We start from the raw sequence: 19,489 nt of genomic DNA on the forward strand, positions 1-19,489 counted from the left end.
ACCAGACAGAATTGCAAATTGGATACTAAAGAATGTAAAGAAGAACTAATGGGTAAAATATACAATAACTTGCTCACTCAAAGAAGGAAAAATACTAATGGACTGGAAATTTTTTAATATTGTACCAACAAATTACAGACCTGTTTCCCCTACAAGCACTGTAGCCATAATCTGTGAAATTTTTTTTAAGAATAGATGGATAAAACATCTGGAAGAAAACAATATACCAAATCCAAGACAATATAGATTTAGACAGGAAAGATCATTTGCTACAAATTTGATCTGTTTCTACTCGAGACTAATAGATATAATACAAGAAAGGGACAGATGGGCCAACTGTGCATTCTTATACTTACAAAAAGCCTTCAACAAAGTACCACATAAAAATTGATAAAAAAAAATATATAGATACCATAGAAGGGATACAAGGTAAATTGCTGAACTGAATGAAGGATTTCTTGCATGAAAGGAAAATGAGGGTAGTGCTCAGAGAAAAGAGTTCAACTTGGGAAGAGGTGATTAGTGGAGTTCCACACGGAGTATTTGCTCCAATAATGTTTGCTATTTATGTGAATGACATGGATGAAGATGTGGAATGTTACATGAGCTCCTTTGTAGATGACGCTAAATTGCTGAGGAAAGTGAATACTGAAAAGGACTGTGAATTGCTTGAGACAGACCCAAACAAGGTTTGGAAATGGAGTCAGAGGTGGGAAGTAGACTTAAACATCATGAAATGTAGCATAATGGAATTTGGAAAAAGTAATAACAAGAATATCAGGACAATATAAAATTGGTACAAAGGAAGCTCGCTGGCTGAGCAGGTTAGGGCGTCATTACTTGTGGCGAAGGTCAAGGGGATGGAGGTTCGAATCCTGCCACTGGTGAAGTTGAACCAAGGGCATGGTTCATTAAATTCCACGCTACAAAACCCTCTGTGAGGGGCACCGCCCTAGCCTTCTGGTAGGGGGGAGTTTGTGACGTTAAACCATATCATCATAAAGGAAGTAAAGAAAGTGCGATCTTAAAAAGACCTGGAAGTAATCATCACAAATGACATGTCCCTGATAAACAGATAAACAAAATTGTCAGAGAATGCTACAACTTGCTAAGATCATTAAAGGTGGCTTTTACCTACTTGGACAAAGAAATGGTGAAGAAAATATTAGTCACACTGATAAGGCCTTGACTGGAGTATGCTGCAACACTATGGTCATCAAGTACCAAAAAGAATATAAAGAAAATTTAAAGAATCCAGAGAGCAACTACGAAAATGGCCCCAACACTTTCAAAACTGTCATATGAGAGATTGTCAAAACTGAAATTACCAACTCTGGAACAAAGAAGAGAAAGAGGTGACTTGCTAACCATCTATAGAATCACGAAAGGCATGGAAGTCCTTGACAGAGAAGTCTTACTAAATTGAGATCAAATAAATACAAGGGGACATGAAAAGAAACTCAAAAAGGACAGTTATAGAAGAGAACTGAAAAAAAAAAAAAAAATAGCTTTCCACATAGAGTGGTGGATGTCTGGAACAAACTGGACAAACAATGGTGTGTGCAAAAACTATACACAAATTTAAGAGCAAACTAGACACAGCGAGATACAAAGACGGGATACCACGAGTGTAGCTCCCCTTCCCGTAAGATACAATTGGGTAAATACATTTAAACTTCTTTCTGTCTTAAACTCTAAGTCTTTACTCCATACAGAGTTGTTGCCACAATCATCCCTTCATATAAGCTTCTCTTTGCATCCATTACCAGATACCTATTTTTAATGGCACTTTTCAATCCCCCGAGACATTTACTAGCCTCTCTCTCTCTAAAGTTCACCTCCACCACCTCTTCTCCATTTCCTACCCCATGTGACCCTAAATACTTGAAACTATTCACTTCCTCCAACCTCCCTCCTTTAAGACTTACTTCCAGCTCACTGCCACACCTTTCCACTTTTACATCTGATCACCTTATTTTAACCCATATTTACTTTAAACTTTCTACAGTTACATACCTTTCCAAAATCCATTACTGCCTTAATCCATCCTCTGACCCTGCCACAAGTGCTGTGTTATCCACAAGCAACTGGCTCACCTCCACTGTTTCTAAATATCTCCAATCCCTTTCCCATCACCCTCATATTTACCTACTGTACAACCCCATCCATGCACACATTGAACAGCTGTTGTGAAATGACATAGTCCAGATGCAGCCCCACCTTTACCTTAAACCCCTCACTCTCTCCATTTCTAATCCTAACACAAGCTCTACTACCTTGTAAAACACAGAAACATCTATTTATATCTACATACCAGGAGCTTTTCCCCCTTTCCTCACTCTCATCTTAGCTCCTTATGGATGTTGGGTTATCACTGTATCCCACCCACTGCCCTGGATCAGAAGTAATATAGCAAGACACAGTACATCCCCAGCAAGGCAGCTTCACTTAATCAGGAACCCCTACTCTCCATCCCCTCATGCAGAGAGAAGCTGGGGAGAAATCCCTTCGGGTTCTGCGTCAAAATATCATTCACACATAAGCATCCCCTATCCCCTCATACCCTGCCCCTCCCTTCCTTGCATAACAGTATCATCTATATACAGTCACTCTCCACTCATCCCTATCTCTTCCTTTCTCCCTTTCTTGCTCAACAGACATTCCCCTCATGCTCAATGCCCCTTTCTCCCGATCCATCTCATCCTCAGTTGTCATCTCAAGTTCACTCCCTCCACTTTTGCCTTCCACACCTCTTTTACTAATTTTTGTACATTCATTCTTTTCATGTGTCCAAATAATCTCAATACCCTCTCATCAGCCCTATCTGCCATCTCCTTTTCTACTCCCACTTTCCTCCTCACCTTGTTTCTCATTTTATCCAACCTTGTAACCCCTATCATACTTCTTAGATATTTCATCTCAAACACATAAACTTTACCTTTCTGCCTCTCTTACGTTCCAAATCTCTGCCCAATACAAAACTGTCAGCACAACCACTCCTTCATCCAATCTCCTCTTTGCATCCATTCCCAGATGCCTATTTCTCATGACACTTTTTAATGCCCCAAGGCATTTACTTGCTTCTCTCATTGTACAATTTAACTCCACTCCTCCCTTTCCTGTCACATGTGATCCCAAATACCTAAAGCTTCTATACTTTTAAACTTACTGTCATCTTTTACCCTTATATCTCATCACCTTGCTTTTACCCATTATCTTCAACTTTCTCCTATTGCATATCTTCCCAAACTCAATCACTAACTCTCTTAATTCCTCCTCTGAGCCTGCCACAAGAGCAGTGTCATCAGCAAACAACAATTGGCTTACCTCCCACTTTTCTCCATCTCCAGTCCCCTCCCATTACCCTTGCCCCCACCTTCCACATTGCCCCATCCATGTACACAATGAACAGCCACAGCAACATGAAACATCCATGATATAGTCCTACCTTTACCTCAAATCACTCACTCTCTCCATTTCCCAATCTAACACAGGCTATACTACTCTCATGAAATCTCCTGAGTGCCCTTAACACCTTTCCCCAATCCCATATATCTGCAAAACCTCACAGAGTCCCTTCCTGCCTATCCTGTCGTAAGCCTTTTCCAAATCCATAAAGGCCCTAAAAACATCCCAACCTTTTCCTAAAGTTTTCTCACATATCTGCCTTCTCACAAAAATCTGATCCATGCAACTCCTACCTTTTCTAAATCTACACTGTTCCTCACCAATAACTCCATCTTCCTCTCCTAATCCTCTCAATTAAAACCCTCCCACAAGCCTTTCCAACTACACTCCACAAACTGATCCCTCTGAAACTACTACACCCACACGTCCCATTTTTCCCTTGTAAAGCAGAAACATACAGGCACTCCTCTAATCCTTTGGCACTCTACCCTCCCTTAGAGACGCATTAAACCTCACTAGCCTGTCCATTACTATTGTACCTTTCTTTAGACACTCCACATGACACCCATCTAATCCAGCCTTACCTGTTTTCATCATTTTCAGAGCTATTTGCATACATACATACATACATACATATACCAAGGCTTTTTCCCCCTTTCAAGGGAGGTAGCCAAAAAGGGAAAGGCATAAAAACACTCCCACCCATTTCATCCCTAAATACACTCCACACCCCTCCCACCCATCTGAGCACCTCCTGGATGACGGGTCATCCCTGCACCTTGCCCACCGCCCTGGGTCAGAAGCAGTGTCGCAAGACACAGCACATCCACAGCAAGGCCGCTTCATTCAATCGGCGACCCCCCCTCTCTGTCCCCCCTTGCATATAAGGAGAAGACGGGGAGAAATCCCTTTGGGCTGCATCAAAATTTGCTCACACATACTACCTCACCCCCCACCCCCCCGCCCATTCCTCCTCATGCAATCACAACATCATCCATATACAACCATTCTCCACTCACCTGTCTTCCGTCCTCTCCCTTCCTTCCTCAACAGACATTCCCCTCTTCCCCAAAGCCCCCTTCACCCCATCCATCCACCTCATCCTAGGACATCCCCTCATGTTCACTCCCTCCACATCTGCCTTCCATACCTCTTTTACTAGTCTTTCTTCACTCATTCTTTCTATGTGTCCAAACCATCCTAATATTCTTTCATCAACCCTATCTCCCAGCTCCTTTTTCATCCCTGTTCTCCTCCTCACCTCCTCATTTCTCACTCTATCCAGCCTAGTAACCCCCACCATACTTCTCAGACACCTCATCTCAAACACATTCAAACTCCTTCTCTCTTCTTCTCTTATGTTCCACGTTTCTGCCCCATACAGTGCTGTTGGCACAATCACTCCTTCATACAGTCTCCTCTTCGCATCCATTCCCAAATGTCTATTCCTCATTATACTCTTTAATCCACCAAGGCATTTACTCGCTTCTTTCAATCTACATTCTACCTCCACCTTCACTCCACCTTTTCCTGCTACACTTGCACCCAAGTATCTAAAACTATCCACTTCCTCCAGTCACTCTCCCTTAATGTTCACTTCCAGTCTACTACCACTTTCACCCCTTGTACATCTCATCACCTTACTTTTACCCACATTTATCTTTAGCTTTCTTCTATCACATACTCTCCCAAACTCTCCCACCAGCTTCCTCAATCCCTCCTCCGATCCTGCCACAAGCGCAGTGTCGTCCGCAAACAACAGCTGGCTCACCTCCCACTTTTCTCCATTTTCTTTAACCATCTCCAATCCCTGACCCACTACCCTTGCATTCACCTCTCACACCACCCCATCCATGTATAAGTTGAACAGCCAGGGCGACATAACGCATCCTTGACGAAGTCCCACCTTCAACTCAAACCACTCACTCTCTCCATTTCCAATCCTGACACAAGCTCTACTACTCTCATAAAAACTCTTGACAGCTTCCAAAAGCTTTCCTCCTATCCCATATATCTGCATAACCTCCCACAATGCCTTTCCGTCTACCCTATCATACGCCTTTTCCAGATCCATAAAAGCCCAAAAAACATCCTTCCCCTTTCCTATAGCTTTCTCACATATCTGTCTTACCACAAAGATCTGATCTACACAACCTCTACCTGTCCTAGATCCACACTGTTCCTCACCAATTACTCCTTCTGTTCCTCTCCTAATCCTCTCAATCAAGATCCTCCCATAAGCCTTCCCAACTACACTTAACAAGCTAATCCCTCTGAAACTACTACATTCACACTTGTCCCCTTTTCCCTTGTAAAGAGGAACTATACAGGCACTCCTCCAGTCCTCCGGCAATCTACCCTCTCTCCAGCAAACATTAAATAACCTCACCAACCAGTCCATCACTTGACCTCCCTTTTTCAGACATTCTGCATGGCATCCATCCAGACCAGGTGCCTTACCTGCTTTCATCATCTTAACAACTGCCTTCACTTCATCCTTCCTTATTTCTCCTCCATTCTCCTCACTCATCACTCTCTTTTCTTCGCATTTCCCACTGCAGCTATCTTTCCTTCCCTATCCTCCTTCACATTTAGCAACTCCCTAAAATATTCTGCCCATCTTCCCCTTACTGCCTTCTCTTCCATTATCATCTCTCCATCTGCACCTTTTACCTTTTCTTCCCTACTTGATTCGCCTCCTCTTCCTCTCTTAATTTCTTTCCAAAACATCTTTTTATTACTTTCAAAATTTTCTGTCATACTCTTACCCCATTTCACATCTGCTCTCCTCTTTGCAACCTTTACCTTTTGCTTTACTTCTCTTTTCTTTTCTTTGTACCTCTCATATGACTCCCTCGTCCTATTTTGTAACCAATCTGTGAATGCTCCCTTCTTCTCTTCTACAACCTTCTTTGTTTCCTCATCCCACCATTCACTACCCTTTCTTCTATTTTCCCCTGTCCTTCTTGTTCCACACACCATCCTTGCACACTTTATGACTCCCTCCTTGAACCATCCCCATTCCTCCTCCACACCCATCTCTACTCCATCCTTTACTCCCTCCCACTCCTCCTTCAGCTTCTTTCCGTACTCCTTCTCCTTTTCCTTTTCATTCAAGGAGTTCACTCTAAGAACCTCCCTACCTTTTGTCCCTTTCCTCTTTCTCCATCTATCCTCCACTCTCAACTTACCTTTGCAACTTACCGTTGCAAATAGCGATCACAATTTAGTCAGATTCAAACTCCTAAACAATTTTAGAATAGATACTTGTGCTTCTAAAATACCCGATTTCAGTAAAGCTCAGTTCATAGAACTACGTCAGGAGCTTCAGCTTACAGATTGGGAGGCAAAATTAAACGAAAGGCCTGTAGATCAGATGTGGGAAATATTTCAAAATACGCTCACTAAGATGATTCAAACTTACATTCCTTTTAAGGACAGACGTCCCCCAAATCAGGCTCGCCCAAAGTGGCTCGACAAAGAAACTGAAAAAAGTATTGCTAAAAAGAGACAGGCTTATAAGAAATATAAGTGCTCGGGTGCATCTAATGACTATGAAAGTTATGTATCAATACAGAGAGATTTAAAAAAGACAATAAGAAAAAGAAAACGACAATACGAAATGAACATCGCTGATAAATCCAAAGAGAATCCCAAAGAATTCTATAGTTACATTAGAGATAAAAAGGTTGTTAGGAATCACATTGGTCCACTATTATCTGCTGACGGTCAACTTGAATATTCAAATGAAGGAATGTGTAATATCTTAAACAATTATTTTAGCTCGGTATTCGTAAACGAAACACCTCAAAGTGAATTCCAAACTGAAACCTGTGAAAAGTCTGGGGTAAACTTACTCACTACGGTAAATATAACAAAAGAAAAAATTAAAAGGTGTATAGACAAACTCAAAGTTAATAAAACACCAGGGCCTGACGGTTGGCATCCAAGAATCTGAAAGGAAATGAAAAATGAGATTGTTGTTCCATTAGAAATTATTTTCAAGAAATCCATCATATCCGGAGATGTCCCAAGAGAATGGAAGCTAGCTAACGTTACTCCCATATTCAAAAAAGGTGACAAAAAGAAACCAAATAACTATAGGCCTATAAGTTTGACTTCGATCGTAGGAAAAATAATGGAAACTATCATCAGAGATGATATCGAATATCATTTAGAAAGTAACCGTTTGATAAATGATAGCCAGCATGGTTTCAGACGGAAACGTTCTTGCGTGACTAACTTACTCGAATTCTACAACACAGTTATCTCTAATTATGACAAAAGAAACAATATAGATTTAATATATCTAGACTTTGCAAAAGCTTTTGATACCGTCCCACACGAAAGACTACTTACTAAATTAGCTTTGCATGGAATAAGTGGTAGCCTATTAGGTTGGACTAGTAATTGGTTGAAAGGTCGAAAACAGAGAGTTGTTTTAAATGGAAAAACTTCTGGATGGAAAAGTGTTGCAAGTGGAGTTCCTCAGGGTTCCGTTCTTGGGCCACTTCTATTCATAGTATATATAAATGTTATAGACCATGGACTAAAATCTACTGTTTCCAAATTTGCTGATGATACAAAACTGTGCGGAGTGGCAAATGATCACTCAAACCAATTACATATTCAAGAAGATTTAGATAAATTACAGCAATGGTCTGAAAAGTGGCTAATGAAATTTAACACAAGTAAATGCAAGGTAATGCACATAGGTAAAAATAACAGTAAGTACGATTACAAGTTATTTGGAAATTCGTTAACAAAAGTGGATAGTGAAAAAGATCTCGGCGTAATTATCAGTAACGACCTCAAATCATCCAAGCAGTGTATTTCAGCCTCTGAGAAAGCAAATAAGATTCTGGGATTGATTGCGCGATCTTTTGATTTCAAAAGTCCATCACTCATTAACAAGCTATATAAATCGTTAGTTCGTCCACATTTGGAATATGCTGTTTCCGTATGGTCACCGAATCTCATTAAAGACATTGACAGACTGGAAAAAGTACAACGGCGAGCCACAAAACTGATTCCAAATATCAAAAATAAATCATACGAAAATCGACTTAAGCACATGAATCTGTTTTCCCTAAAAAAGCGTAGACTCAGAGGTGACTTGATACAGGTCTTTAAGATTTTAAAGGGAATTGACAACATCAAAAGTGACCAAATTTTCACATTGAATGAGAATCAGACAAGAAACAATGGTCTCAAACTGTCCGGAAATAGATTCAATTTGGAAGTAGGTAGAAACAACTTTGCCAACCGTGTAGTTAATGAATGGAATAAACTTCCTGCACAGGTAGTGCAATGTAGTTCAGTTCGAAGCTTTAAGAATCATTTAGATAAATACCTAAGTAAGATGCTGTAATGATTATAATTTATGTTATATTATTTGTTTTTGTTTTGTTATAATTTGTCTGTCTGATTTATTATTAGTTATATGTCAATTTATAATCATTTACTATTTACCTTTTTGTTTGTTATTCAACTATACCTATGCATTTCTTTATGTATTTTATTTGTTATTTTTACATTATTATAGTTTTAATTTATTATTAATATGATTTTTTTTTTTTTTTCATCCGACCTAGATATGGATCAAAAGGTCTCCTGTCGGCATGCTCCGCCTTTGTAATCCTTTGTAAACCAAAAAATGATCTGATATTCCCCCACCCTCTCCCCTTAGCACATGTACATCCTTAACTCTTCCTATCATAATCCTATTTACCACTACATAATCCATTAGCGCTCTATCTACCACCCTTCCCTCCACCACCCTCTCCCATGTGTACTTATGCTTGACTTTCTTCCGAAACACTGTATTTGCTATCACAACTCTCTATTTGCACTTCACCTTTTTTTATTTCTCCTCTATTTTCCCCTCCCAGCACCGTCTTTTTCTTAGCGCCTCCCACTGCTACCACCAATCCCTCCCAATCCTCCTCCACATTCAACAGCTCTCTAAAATACTCCATCCATCTTCCCCTCACCTCCTTCTCTTCCATTAGGAGCTGTCCATCTGCACCTTTTATCTTTTCTTCTCTACTTGACTCACCTTCCTTTCCTACCTTGATTTCCTTCCAAAACATATTTTTAGTGCTTTCAAAATCTTCTGTCATACTCCACCCCATTTTACATCCACTCTCCTTTTTGCCTCCTTTACCTTTTTTGCTTCTCTTTTTTTCTTTACCTGGCACTCCACACTTCCCAACTACTCCATCTATTGGTTCATCTCCTACTCTAGCAGTGAAATCTCCCAATACCACTACATTGAGACTCCTCCCAAAATTATCTATACACTCATTTAAATCTGTTCAAAAAGGCTCCCTTTCCTCTACATTCTTCTCACTACCAGGCCCATTTGCATTTACAAAAGACCCACATCTCCATTCCCAGTTTCACCTTCATCCACATTAACCACTTCAGTACAACTCAAATTCTTGTGCACAGCATCAGCAACCAAATGTAATATGCACTACACTACTTGCATTATAAAATATAAAGTCACTGCTATATTATGCATTCTCTTTTACTCTGAGTACTAATGAACAGAGAATACGTGATCAAACCAGTTCACAGAATCTAGGGGTAACTCATGTACTACAAAAAATATATATAATCAAGCCACTGATGCCAGCATCTTCGTGTACCCACTCGCACCTCATGATGCCTACGTAAGCATCATCATACTGAAGTTGTTAACCTTGAAGAAACCTCCTTCCACTCCACCACTTGCTTACCTACCTCCTCACTAGTAGAGCCACCCCTTCCCTCCCTCATCCTCTCCTCACTCCCAATACCCTCCCCACTACACTCCCAAATTAAAAATCAGCCCTCGCTTTCAATTTAGTTTCACTTAATGCCAAAACATCCATCTTCCTTTTCACAAACATTCTGCCTCTCTTTATCTTTTCCCTTTTACTCTCATCTCTCCCACACCTACACATCAAAAGACCCAAACCTTAACCCCTTCCATACGGTGCCGCACACGTAGGCGTCATAGACTTAGATCTCGGTGGCAGCAGCCAATGCCAGCCGTACGACGTGTCGTAATAATACTCGCATCATAAAATATAGTCACCGCTTATATCGATCGTTCTCTCTTCACCCGTGAATTTTGATAACCATAGAAAATGCGATTACAAAAGAATTAGAAAGAATGTCATTATGGAGGGGTGACTACAATAAATATAATCAAGACGCCGATATGGCAGCCTCGCGAATACACTCGCTCCCCATGACGCCTACGTGTGCGGCACCGTATGGAAGGGGTTAAGGTTCTAGTTGGAAAACTCCCATAGCCTTTTATACCTTGACTTCTCACAGGAATGTACCCAAAGGGCTACAGCGAGCAGGAAGCCTAGTGTGGGACCAGTCATACATACATACATATACCAAGGCTTCTTCCCCCTTACAAGGGAGGTAGCCAAAAAGGGAAAGGCATAAAAACACTCCCACCCATTTCATCCCTACATACACTCCACACACCTCCCACCCTTCCTCTCATCTGAGCACCTCCTGGATGACGGGTCATCCCTGCACCCTGCCCACCGCCCTGGGTCAGAAGCAGCGTCGCAAGAAGCAGCACATCCACAGCAAGGCCGCTTCGTTTAATCGGCGACCCCCCCTCTCCATCCCCCCTAGCATATAAGGAGAGGACGGGGAGAAATCCCTTTGGGCTGCGTCAAAATTTACTCACACATACTACCCCACCCCCCACCCCCATGCCCATTCCTCCTCATGCAATCACATCATCATCCATATACAACCATTCTCCACTCACCTCTGTCTTCCGTCCTCTCCCTTCCTTCCTCAACAGACATTCCCCTCTTCCCCAAAGCCCCCTTCACCCCATCCATCCACCTCATCCTAGGACATCCCCTCATGTTCACTCCCTCCACATCTGCCTTCCATACCTCTTTTACTAGTCTTTTTTCACTCATTCTTTCCATGTGTCCAAACCATCCTAATATTCTTTCATCAACACTATCTCCCAAATCCTTTTTCACCCGTTCTCCTCCTCACCTCCTCATTTCTCACTCTATCCAGCCTAGTAACCCCCGCCATACTTCTCAGACACCTCATCTCAAACACATTCAAACTCCTTCTCTCTTCTTCTCTTATGTTCCACGTTTCTGCCCCATACAGTGCTGTTGGCACAATCACTCCTTCATACAGTCTCCTCTTCGCATCCATTCCCAAATGTCTATTCCTCATTACACTCTTTAATCCACTAAGGCATTTACTCGCTTCTCTCAATCTACATTCTACCTCCACCTTCACTCCACCTTTTCCTGCTACACTTGCACCCAAGTATCTAAAACTATCCACTTCCTCCAGTCGCTCTCCCTTAATGTTCACTTCCAGTCTACTGCCACTTTCACCCCTTGTACATCTCATCACCTTACTTTTACCTACATTTATCTTTAGCTTTCTTCTATCACATACTCTCCCAAACTCTCCCACCAGCTTCCTCAATCCCTCCTCTGACCCTGCCACAAGCGCAGTGTCGTCCGCAAACAACAGCTGGCTCACCTCCCACTTTTCTCCATTTTCTTTAACCATCTCCAATCCCTGACCCACTACCCTAGCATTCACCTCTCGCACCACCCCATCCATGTATAAGTTGAACAGCCAGGGCGACATAACGCATCCTTGACGAAGTCCCACCTTTACTTCAAACCACTCACTCTATCCATTTCTAATCCTGACACAAGCTCTACTACTCTCATAAAAACTCTTGACAGCTCCCAGAAGCTTTCCTCCTATCCCATAAATCTGCATAACCTCCCACAATGCCTTTCTGTCTACCCTATCATAAGCCTTTTCCAGATCCATAAAAGCCCAAAAAACATCCTTCCCCTTTCCTATAGCTTTCTCACATATATGTCTTACCACAAAGATCTGATCTACACAACCTCTACCTGTCCTAAATCCACACTGTTCCTCACCAATTACTCCTTCTGTTCCTCTCCTAATCCTCTCAATTAAGATCCTCCCATAAGCCTTCCCTACTACACTTAACAGGCTAATCCCTCTGAAACTACTACATTCACACTTGTCCCCTTTTCCCTTGTAAAGAGGAACTATACAGGCACTTCTCCAGTCCTCCGGTACTCTACCCTCTCTCCAGCAAACATTAAATAACCTCACCAACCAGTCCACCATCACTGAACCTCCCTTTTTCAGACATTCTGCATGGCATCCATCCAGACCAGGAGCCTTACCTGCTTTCATCATCTTAACAACTGCCTTCACCTCATCCTTCCTTATTTCTCCTCCATTCTCCTCACTCATCACTCTCATTTTCTTCGCATTTCCCACTGCAGCTATCTTTCCTTCCCTATCCTCCTTCACATTTAGCAACTCCCTAAAATATTCTGCCCATCTTCCCCTTACTGCCATCTCTTCCATTATCATCTCTCCATCTGTACCTTTTACCTTTTCTTCTCTACTTGATTCGCCTCCTCTTCCTCTATTTCTTTCCAAAACATCTTTTTATTACTTTCAAAATTTTCTGTCATACTCCTACCCCATTTCACATCTGCTCTCCTCTTTGCCTCCTTTACCTTTTGCTTTACTTCTCTTTTCTTTTCTTTGTACGTCTCATATGACTCCCCCGTCCTCTTTTGTAACCAATCTGTGAATGCTCGCTTCTTCTCTTCTACAACCTTCTTTGTTTCCTCATCCCACCATTCACTACCCTTTCTTCTATTTCCCCCTGTCCTTCTTGTTCCACACACCATCCTTGCACACTTTAAGACTCCCTCCTTGAACCATCCCCATTCCTCCTCCACACCCATCTCTGCTCCATCCTTTACTCCCTCCCACTCCTCCTTCAGCTTCTTTTCGTACTCCTTCTCCTTTTCCTTTTCATTCAAGGAGTTCACTCTAAGAACCTCCCTACCTTTTGTCCCTTTCTCTTTCTCCATCTATTCTCCACTCTCAGCTTACCTTCCACCAAAAAATGATCTGATATTCCCCCACCCTCTCCCCTTAGCACATGTACATCCTTAACTCTTCCTATCATAATCCTATTTACCACTACATAATCCATTAGCGCTCTATCTACCACCCTTCCCTCCACCACCCTCTCCCATGTGTACTTATGCTTGACTTTCTTCCGAAACACTGTATTTGCTATCATCAACTCTCTTTCTAGACACATTTCCACCATCAACTCTCCACTACGATTCTTTCCTGGAACTCCACACTTCCCAACCACTCCATCGATTGGACCATTTCCTACCCTAGCATTAAGGTCTCCCAGTACTATTACATTGACATTTCTTCCTAAACCCTCTATGCACTCATTTAAATCTATCCAAAAGGCCTCCCTTTCTTCCACGCTCTTCTCACTGCCAGGCCCATATGCAGTTTCACCTTCATCCACATTATCCTTGAGGAAACCTCCTTCCACTCCACTACCTGTTTACTTATCTCCTCACTTACTAGAATAGCCACCCCTTCCCTCCCTCGCCCTCTCTTCACTCCTGATAACCTCCCACTTACACTCACCCTTCCCTTTCAACTTAGTTTCACTCAAAGCCAACACATCCATCTTTCTTCTCACAAACATACTACCTATTTCTTCCCTTTTACTCTCATCTGTACCACATCCACGCACATTAAAAGACCCAAACCTTAGGGTGCTGGCCCGAGGCCCTCCAGCACCCCTTATGCCTTCACTTTTCTCTTTAGGATGTGTGCCCCGTGGGGCTACAGGGAGAAGGATGCCTAGTCCCTCTCCCCGTCCCTTTTTTCTCGCCTCTTACGATCCAAGTGGGATACTTGGTGGCAGTATTCTTTTCCCCCACCACAGGGAATTCCCCCATCACAGAAAGAGAATACTCAGAGAAATGGTACAGGACAGCAACAAGGGGTTGGGGGACAGCATAACGGAGGGACAGTCGTAGTATAAAAGTGTCATCATTTCTCTATGAACAGAATTTCTTCTATCATAGACAAAATGATGTGTGGCTCTGGTCCGTAGGGGCGCCCCATATAGACCCTAAAGTATCGACTGCATGCTACTTTGCCACAATAACAAGCAGCCAATACCCCAGACGGGGAGGGACCAGTCATACTATCTTAAAAGATCATACACACAGATACCCTAATGACAAAAAAATGGCAAACAAATTTCTTAGCTGACATAAAATCCACACCAACCCAAAACAACTAAATTTCTAAGACTAAATATTGTGTGGTAGAATCCTGCAAGGGGCAATTCTCTCACCTGAATTAACTTTATCATAAGTGACCTACTACCAGATCCAGAGCATAACATCAAAGTGGTCATACATGCAGATGACCTCATGACCCATCATAGCAACTACAAAATAACTCTAAGAACTATTAATCCATTACCTCTGGTCTCTGAGTGGTGAGTGGAGAATGGTTGTATATGGATGATGTTGTGACTGCATGAGGAGGAATGGGTGGGGGGGTGGGGGGTGGGGTAGTATGTGTGAGTAAATTTTGACGCAGCCCGAAGGGATTTCTCCCCGTCCTCGCCTTATATGCAAAGGGGGACGGAGAGGGGGGGTCGCCGATTAAATGAAGCGGCCTTGCTGTGGATGTACTGTGTCTTGCGACACTGCTTCTGACCCAGGGCGGTGGGCAGGGTGCAGGGATGACCCGTCATCCAGGAGGTACTCAGATGAGAGGAAGGGCGGGAGGGGTGTGGAGTGTATTTAGGGATGAAATGGGTGGGAGTGTTTGGCTACCTCCCTTGGAAGGGGGAAAAAGCCTTGGTATATGTATGTATGTATGTATGTATGTACCTCTGGTCTCTCTTGCAGTAGACGAGTAGCCTTCACATAACCAGCAACAACCTTCATGTGGGACCACAAGTCACAGAAAATATTTTGTGTGTTGTCTTGAGATTGTTAGTGTGGGATATTATTGTATGAGGTGTTCTGTGTCCTCTGTCTGGCGGTTGCAACTGGGGCAGTTTGAATTTGAAGCCAGGCCTATTCTGTGTTGGTGCTGTTTGAACACTTGATGGTGTCTGGAATTCGAGCATACCAGTGTGGTTCTTATCTGGTGTGGGAGGTTTGGGTTTTTTCCGTAAGGATTATGTCTTGGGGTTGTTGGTGTAATGAGTTTGATGGTCTGTCTTGATGGGCTTGTTTGGTGATCTGAGTGTGCATGAGTTTTATTGTGTGGTAAAGGTGACATGTTATTATAGATGTTTGAGTAGTATATTGTTGGTGGCTTTTTTGTTGCATTATATTGGTAGTAATTGTGAAATGTACTGTGAAGGGGGTGTCATGCTTAGAATGTGAGTGGAGAATGGTTGTGAATGGATGATAAGTCAATGAGGCCCAAAGTGATTTCTTGTCTTCTCTGTTTATATCTATGGGGACAAAGAGGGATGGTCACAATGAAATGATGCAGTGGGGGTACACCAGCTTTGGCTGTTGGGCTTTGCTATGGAGGTGCTGTGTCCTGATGCATTGCTTCTGACATGGGCAGTCGGTAGGAGTGGGGGTATAGGATGGCCTTTCATTCACAAGGAGCTGAGAGGGAAGCAAATAGGTGTTGGATGGGTGTTGGATGGGTGGGTGCATGTCTTGGCTGACAACTTCCCTTATAAGAGGGAAGAGGCCTTTTGGTACAGATAGCAAATATGAGAAAGGGCATTACTTTGGCAATAATACTTCAAAACTTTACAACAAAAATATACATGACACCTTGTTAATTCATATCAATGGCTTACCTAATACTACCTGTTCAGCTATCTTCGGAGTCACAGCACTAACCAAGATAACTTCCATTGTCTTGTACATTTCCACTTCCTGTTCAGATTTGTTTCTGCACCTTCCAATCTGAATCATTCTAGACAATATGATCTCAATTGTTGATGTTTTGGGTCTCCTCTTAGCACTTAAAGTTTTCTGAAGAATTTGTATGAGCCTGAGCTCTAAGGTAATGAGGTTTTCACTGGGAGCTGCATGTTTAAAGCATATGTTCACTAAATCTTCAACTGAATTATAGGATATGTTAAGACATCCAGATGATATAAATGGTGCCAAAGGAGATAAGAAATCTTCAGGTAAGCTTTCTTGCAGTAATACTGAGTGCAGTTGGTGGACCAATTTCTTATAATAAGGTTTTGTAAATACTACACTTTCTGGATATTTTTTACAGTTAACAGATGCTAATGAAAGAACTTCCTTTACCAAATCATTAACAGAAGAGCTTTCACAAGTAAATGGCTGGTAATGATCAATCATCAGTGAGTGATTTAAGATAGTACATAAAACTTCCCCTGCTATGGTTTTATGTCTTGCTTCCAGATCTAGCATTGTGTATATATATTTTATTACATAGACATAATAATCATTACCTGAGGAATATTTGTTGTCCTCTTTTTCACTGATACTGATATATAATAAAAGTTGCATTACAATGTGCACCAAGTCCTCTTTCTCTCCCAGTGAATCAATTCCAACACCATCCACTAGATCCTTTAGCTTCTCTTCCTTTTTAGCCACAAATATTTTTTGCAGCTTTACATTAAAATCATCATCCTCTTCAATCACAAATTCCTCTTCCTGATACTTCTTACGTGGCTGCAATAAATTTGTCATATAATTTTGCATACACTTTGAAAGAATCTTCTCTTTAGAAAATAGATAATGTGCTAAAAGCTTTGGGTCTTTCAAAGAATGGATGTAATCAAACATGACTTTACTGAAATAATCAATATTTTCTTCATCAGTATTAGATTCCAAAAGCTCTACTGCAGCTGGAATAAGCCTTGAAAATGGTAGGGTAATTTTCAGGCCAGAAATATCTGTATTATCTTCAATTTCTATTTCATCTATATTTTCCAGCAACTGGGCCATTTCATTGTCTTCTTTAAAGTTCAATGAGAAGTACTTGTTTGAAATTTCAACAAGTAAATCAGAGTACACAGTAAGAGATGATAGAGTTTTATGAATAATCTGTGTAAAGAACTTTGCATGTTTGTCTGATTTCTCCTTCTTAATGTTCTTTAACCACATTTTAAAGTTCCCTTCATATTCTAGGGACATCCCACTTCTTGGCAAGACTTGAGCCAACAGGTTAACACACTTATCCATGGTAGAATACAATACATTCTTCTGTGTATCTTCCATTTCCTGTGAAGTCAAGGCATTACATGACACATACACACATATAATTAGATAATATATACTCTGTTCTACTTGTTCCTCCCCTTGCTCTCCATCTACTGTAACAACAGAAGCTTTTATTCTCTTTTCGCTTTTTGTGAGCAGTGACAACGGAAGAGTCTGAAGTTCTAAGAACTCTATTGTACTTTCTGAATCATTTTCACTCTTAAGCTTTTGTATCACTTGCATTATTTCAGGAATGTCAATCACATTTTCTATGTCATCATGGGGCCTCAATTCTCCATATAAAGTGATGATTCTCGCAATGGCAAGTAAGGCTGTGAACACAGGTACTGGATCTACAGTCTCTGAAACAAAGTTTTCATGCTCTTTCTCATCAACTTCAAGGATTTCTTGCCCTGTTGCAAATCTCCAACATTTCCATATATTTGCAAGCCCACCCGTCACTTTGCAAATAATTTCAGTATTTCTTTTACAAATATCCTTCTTTTCATCAGCAGATAGGGACATCTTTTTTATTTCATTTAAGCTTTCTTTTGTCTTCACAAATATGGAGTGAACAAGCTCAACTGCTGCATGTCTCACACTTTCATAAGGTGAACCAAGCATTTTCTTGAAGAGATCTTGTGTGAGAGGGGCTGGAATTAGAAACGATGCCAAGTTGTAAAATCCTGTGCCACTAATCTGTCTCCATGGTTCCATATTGCCTATAATTTTTTTGAGCATATCCAAAAGCCTGATAAATGAGGGTGTAGGTCGTGGAATGAAATAATCTTTCAAGTTTGAAAGGTATACTTTAACAATGTCAGAGCAACAACCCAGGCAGGTGCTAACCAATTCCAAGCTTTCTTTCATCTCCCATGGGGATTGGATATTGTTCAGAATCTTAAGCACATGGTTATTACTTGTTTTCTTGCCACCATCAGAGGTTCTCTCTCTGAAGATGACCCCATGCTTATATGAGGTACACAGTATCATCATCAACTTGTGCAAAGTAGCCACAATAGATTCTCTCTCTGTGTCAAAACTGTCATCATCCATATAATCTTCATTTTCATTCAACTTTTTCCTTCCCTTTGGCCCCTTCCACCTGTACAGTTGCAGCAAAGGTTTAACTGAATAAGCATTGAAAATCTGCACTTTGATTGTCTTGGACACTTCTGGGCTGAGCACAATGGAATCCAGAAGTACACGGAGCACATTCAGGACTCTTTCACAAGGATCATGAATCAATCCAGGAAATATACTTGTAAGAACATCTGTAAAGAAAAGTCAGATTATCAAACTAAAATGATAACAAACTCAAGAAAAATAAGCATTAATAGTATCTCCAAATATGTCATAGTTCTTACAAGCTACTTCTACCTAAAATAAAAGGAGAATGTAATATGTAAGTGTATGTATTTTTTACCTAGTTGTATTTTACGGTATTTTCACTTCTTTGTTTGTACTGACCTGCTTTTGTATCTTTCAGTGTGTATTTATTTACCTAGTTGTATTTTACAGGACGAGAGCTATGTTCGTAGTGACCCGTTTTCATATCTCTCCGCATCCAGTTTATTCTTAAAATCGTATATAGTTTTGGCACTCACTGTTTCTCTGTTTAGTTTGTTCCAGACATCAATCACTCTATGTGGGAAGCTATTCTTTTTCAGGTCTCTTCTGTAACTGTCCTTCTTTAGCTTCTTTTCGTGTCCTCTTGTTTCTCTTCTGTCCCATTTTAACAAGTCATTTCTATTGAGAATTTCCACCCCTTTCATAATTCTGTGAATGGTCAACAAATCACCTCTTTCTCTTCTCTGTTCCAGTGTTGATAGATGTAATTTCTCCAATCTTTGTTCGTATGTCAAATTTGATAGTGTAGGTGCCATTTTTGTCACTGCTCTTTGGATTCTTTCTAATTTTCTTATGTTCTTTTTTGTGCTAGGTCCCCATAGTCCCCAAAGAGCATT

The 19,489-nt window shown here is 41.2% G+C and overlaps 1 protein-coding gene across 1 annotated transcript in view; it reads right to left on the reverse strand.

The window, feature by feature from the left end:
• LOC143020638 (nucleolar pre-ribosomal-associated protein 1) overlaps positions 1–19,489 on the reverse strand; it is a 138,582-nt gene that overhangs the window by 95,911 nt on the left and 23,182 nt on the right. Inside the window, exon 5 of the mRNA XM_076177136.1 lies at positions 16,136–18,796. Within this exon, the coding sequence (XP_076033251.1) occupies positions 16,136–18,796 (2,661 nt within the window). The remainder of the gene's footprint in view (positions 1–16,135; positions 18,797–19,489) is intronic.

Source organism: Oratosquilla oratoria, chromosome 40 (genome assembly GCF_046742065.1).
Source record: "Oratosquilla oratoria isolate Oo_2021 chromosome 40, ASM4674206v1, whole genome shotgun sequence".
Classification (NCBI taxonomy): domain Eukaryota; kingdom Metazoa; phylum Arthropoda; class Malacostraca; order Stomatopoda; family Squillidae; genus Oratosquilla; species Oratosquilla oratoria.